This window comes from Culex quinquefasciatus, chromosome 1 (genome assembly GCF_015732765.1).
Source record: "Culex quinquefasciatus strain JHB chromosome 1, VPISU_Cqui_1.0_pri_paternal, whole genome shotgun sequence".
NCBI classification, from domain to species: Eukaryota; Metazoa; Arthropoda; class Insecta; order Diptera; family Culicidae; genus Culex; species Culex quinquefasciatus.
The window spans coordinates 40,950,538-40,955,297 of NC_051861.1; the positions used below are offsets into that span (position 1 = coordinate 40,950,538).

At 41.5% G+C, this 4,760-nt stretch overlaps 1 protein-coding gene across 1 annotated transcript; it reads right to left on the bottom strand.

The window, feature by feature from the left end:
* Window positions 1–2,823: 2,823 nt before the first annotated feature.
* On the bottom strand, window positions 2,824–4,537 carry LOC6040257. The gene has a single exon (XM_001849642.2). The coding sequence runs from the start codon at window positions 4,477–4,479 to the stop codon at window positions 3,613–3,615; it is 867 nt and encodes a 288-aa protein (XP_001849694.1). The 5' UTR covers window positions 4,480–4,537; the 3' UTR covers window positions 2,824–3,612.
* Between the last annotated feature and the right edge of the window lie 223 nt (window positions 4,538–4,760).

A 4,760-nucleotide genomic window follows, 5' to 3' on the forward strand; every position in this document is an offset into this window, starting at 1 on the left:
AACACTTAATATTACACACTGCATGTACAATTTTTGCAACACACACAAAAATGTTACAACCGATGGGATTCAAACCCAGCACCAACAGTAAGGACTGGCGCCTTAGCCCATTCGGCCATCAGACCGATAAAAATCTGTAAGAATAAACGCATATATGAGCTTGACATTTCGGTCAAGTAGGTTTCCCATACTGATGGGCTACATATTTCGGAGTGTAAAATCACATAAAATTGCATAAAATAATGCAATATTTATTTTACACCCAGGTCTTCACGCAGCTGGATCACTACTTTTTAGCTGTGAATTTTCAAGTGGTTTTTCACAAGCTTATTATTATTAAAGCATGTACTGGGGCAAGATAATCAAGGTCCAAGTTTTCTCAATTGTATTAGGGTAATTCTCTACCAACTCACACGAAATCGGGAAAAGTTGCCCCGACCCCTCTTCGATTTGCGTGAAACTTTGTCCTAAGGGGTAACTTTTGTCCCTGATCACGAATCCGAGGTCCGTTTTTTGATATCTCGTGACGGAGGGGTGGTACGACCCCTTCCATTTTTGAACATGCGAAAAAAGAGGTGTTTTCCAATAATTTGCAGCCTGAAACGGTAATGAGATAGAAATTTGGTGTCCAAGGGACTTTTATGTGGAATTAGACGCCCGATTTGATGGCGTACTCAGAATTCCGAAAAAAACGCAATTTTCATCGAAAAAAACACTCAAAAAGTTTTAAAAATTCTCCCATTTTCCATAACTTGAGTGTAAAATTTTTTGGAACATGTCATTTTATGGGAAATTTAATGTTCTTTTTGAATCTACATTGACTCAGAAGGGTCATTTTTTCATTAGAACAAAATTTTTCATTTTAAAATGTAACAATGTTCTACAAAGACAATTACAAAAATTTTGATTTGCAGACATAAGGGGTTTGCTTATAAACTTCACGAGTTATCGCAATTTAACGAAAAAAAGTTTTGAAAATGTTGGTTGTCGTTGATCATGGCCGTTCATGGTCACCCGCGACAGACACGGACGACGAAACAAAGAGAAACGCAAAAAGTAACTTTTTCAAAACTTTTTTTCGTAAAATCGCGATAACTCGAACGCCTTATGTTTATGTATCAAAATTTTTGTAATTGGCTGCTCTACAACTTTGTAGAACATTGTTACACTCTAAAAAAACCCTGCAAAGTTAGAAAAAACACGAAATTTTAAAATGAAAATTTTTGTTCTGAATGAAAAAAATGACCCTTCGATGACTGTAGATTCGAAAAGAACATTAAATTTCCCATTAAATGACATGACATGTTAAAACATTTTTAGTGTTTTTTTTTTCGATGAATAATACGTTTTTTCGGAATTCTGAGCACGCCATCAAATCGGGCGTCTAATTTTACATAAAAGTCCCTTTGACACCAAATTTCTATCTCATCACCGTTTCAGGCTGAAAATTATTGAAAAACACCTCTTTTTTCGCATGTTCAAAAATGGAAGGGGTCGTACCACCCCTCCGTCACGAGATATCAACAAACGGACCTCGGATTCGTGATCAGGGACAAAAGTTAACCCTTAGGACAAAGTTTCACGCAAATCGAAGAGGAGTCGGGGCAACTGCTGTGTGAGTTGGCGGAGAATTACCCATTTTAAAAAATAGTTGCGTTGAAAATTCCGAATTATAATTCCGGGGTGGCTTTGATATTCTTAGTTTTTATTCTCTAAATTTTATTTCAGGTGTTCAAATTTTATGTTTACGTCAAATATTTCATCACTTAAGTTGCTGCTTGAGTTTTTGAGAAAAAAAGTTATGATTGTAGTTAGTGAACTTAGTTTGTTAGCTTATAAAGAAAATACATAAAAAAATAGTTAAAATAGTTAAACAGTCAGAATTTTGTCAAAAAATCTTTTTTTTTTCCTGTGTCTTTTCCGATCTGTAAGAAAATGTCTGATTTCCGTGATTTTCATATTTCAAAATGAATTGAAAAAGCTTTCAGACTTCCATTACCTGATAAAAGCTTCGATCTCAAAATACCAAAAAACCACCATCATTGGCAATTTTGCTTATTTTCTCGCAAATTCCCCTTCTCCAATAACCACTCCAACTAAAATTTCGTTGATTATTCATAATTCCTGCAACAGCGCAGATCTTTCTTCTTTCACCAAACCCATTACGAGCGAAACCCCACAATTATCGCAAGCTCGCAAAAATGACGTGAAACATTTCCATTCGCGCCGTAGTTCGAAGTCGATTCCATGCATCATCATCATTATCTCCCGGCCATGCTTTGGATTAACGTAAGTGCATGCTGGGAAAAATGTTTAATGCTTTTCCGGCGGAGCTCTCTGGGAGTAGGGTGACTTGAAAGATGTTGATGTTGAAAAACTTTGCTGCTTGAGTAGTCTTACTTTTTTGGAACACCCTAACTGTTTCGGATGCTGGAAAGTTCGAGCTTCTCATCTGACCCCAAAGAAGTTCAAACGAAAGTGAATCCACGTCAAGCTTGATTGCGCTCGGGAGATTTTCTTTCCTCTACGCACCGCCCAGCAGTCAAACGCATTTATATGTTTTTTTTTAATTTTCGTTTATTTTTCAACTTTTCACAGCAAAACTGGTTTTTTTTTCAACGCTCTCGAAATGGAATGAAACAAAAAGGTGGAGGAAAGAAGAGAGGAAGAATAGAACGCGTGACGGAAAAGAATTAAGAGAAGAAAGAGGTGAAAAGAGGGTATGGCAACACAACAAAGAGGGGATGCTTGTGTGGTGTGGTGAAGGGAGAAATGAATTATTTTTTTTGTTATAGTTTTTTTTTTTCATTATGACTTGACATCTTTCGTATCGTATCTTGAGCATGTTTTATTTCGTTGTTCACAATTCGTGTATGTGTTGGGGTTTTTTGGTGATTAGTTTTACTAATATTGGCTGCTATTTTCGCTTCTGTTTTTTTTTTTTTTTTGATTAATTTCTACAACACGTGACACAGAGAAGATAACTAACAGGAACGGCTTATAGTTAAGCAAAAAGTAAGTTTGGTGTGCGTAAAGACTCGTTGAGCAGTTGAAGATGGGAGGGTAGCGTTTGAGAGAGTATGTGAGGTTAAGAAAATATATAGTACAATAGAGAGTCTTTTTCGTTTTGAGGGGGGGTTCTTAAAGTTTAGAGAAGAGAGAAAGTCTTTGCCTGGTTGTGTATAATAAGAAGATCCTGGGGGCACACAATATGCGCGTATTCTGGTAGCATTTCCTTTTTTTGAGATTTTTCCTGCTTTACTGCATTTGCTTGTAATTGTTGGCTATGTTTGATTTTTAGTTTTTTTTTTTCTTGTAATAAATTAAATTCCTAACGCCTACTCGCATGCAAAAGAGCTGGTACTTTAAATAATTTAATTTATCGATAATCGAGCAACGAATTCTTCTAAATAAATTAAAATAAATAAAGGCATGAAACCAATGAGGTCGGCAGGCACGTGGGCACCTACTGATCGAGTATTGGACGGTACTTCGTGGGCTTAAGGGTAAACTCCTCTAAGGAGTACACTTGCAATCAGTTGCGTATCTCGTGTAACTAATGTGTGTGTTCGACTATCGTTTGTTTTCCAGGTTCAGCGAGGGTGTGATCGTCTAGGGCTTCTGGGCGTTGTAGGCCAGATCCTGGGCGTCGATGGCGCGTCCCCAGCCTCCGTGGCCAGAGCTGGCACCGGCGCTGTATCCTCCGGTTTCGGCACCACCTCCGTACGATCCTCCCAGCGAGTAGGCATCACCGTGGCTGGTCGTGTGGCTGCTAGTGTGGTGTGGGTGGGCAACGACCTCGTAGGTCACGTGCTTCTCCTGGGACAGCAGCTTCTTCAGGCCAATGATGGCGGACAGGACCAGGGCGATCTTGCCGATGAGCAGGGCCTTTCCGGCGATCAGGGCAATCGCTCCGAGCAGCAGTGGGAGCAGAGCAGCGGCCTTCAGCGCAACAGCCAGCATCAGTGGGCCCAGGATCTTGGCGGCCTTCTTCTTCTTGCCACGAGCTTCAGCGGCATCACCTTCACCATCCTCCAGCAGGTTCTCCGACACATCCTCGATGGCACGACCGGTCGACGTAACGGCGTTCACGATGTCCGATCCCTTCAGGTCAACCTTGATGGTGTGCGACGACAGGAAGTTCTGGATGCGGGACAGGATCAACTGCTCGATCGACTCATCTCCGCTCAGGGCACGGGGCGCACCTTCCGCACCGTCAACTCCGGGGGTCTTCACCACGGTCACTCCGTCAGTCAACGCGAACGTGCTACGCTTGGCCACAACCTTGTCAAAAAAGCTGAAGATCTTGTACTTGACACACGACACCGAATCCGACTGCAGACAGTCCTTGTAGATGCTGCCCATCAAATCACCCTCGGTGTTGATCGCATTCCGCGACGTACGGATCTCGTCCGCTGGCAACGCGGCCACCACCGCCACCACACACAACACTCCGAAAGCTTTGCTAATAAACGCCATTTTTCCAAAACACTCTGCTTTTCACTCTGCTCCGATAATGTCCCTCTGTTTTCGCTTTTCACTTCCTCGTTTTCCGATGCACGAAAAATTGGACGAAAAAATGTGCCTTAACTCGCCGTAACGGCCCGAACCAAACCAAACACAAAACGATACACACTACAACGGACGACGACGACCTGCTGACGACCGCCGACTGCAAGGACTGGGATTGATATGATGCTGTGCAGAACGCGGCCGTCGATTTATATATGTGATACCTGTTTCTCAATTCCCCACCCCGC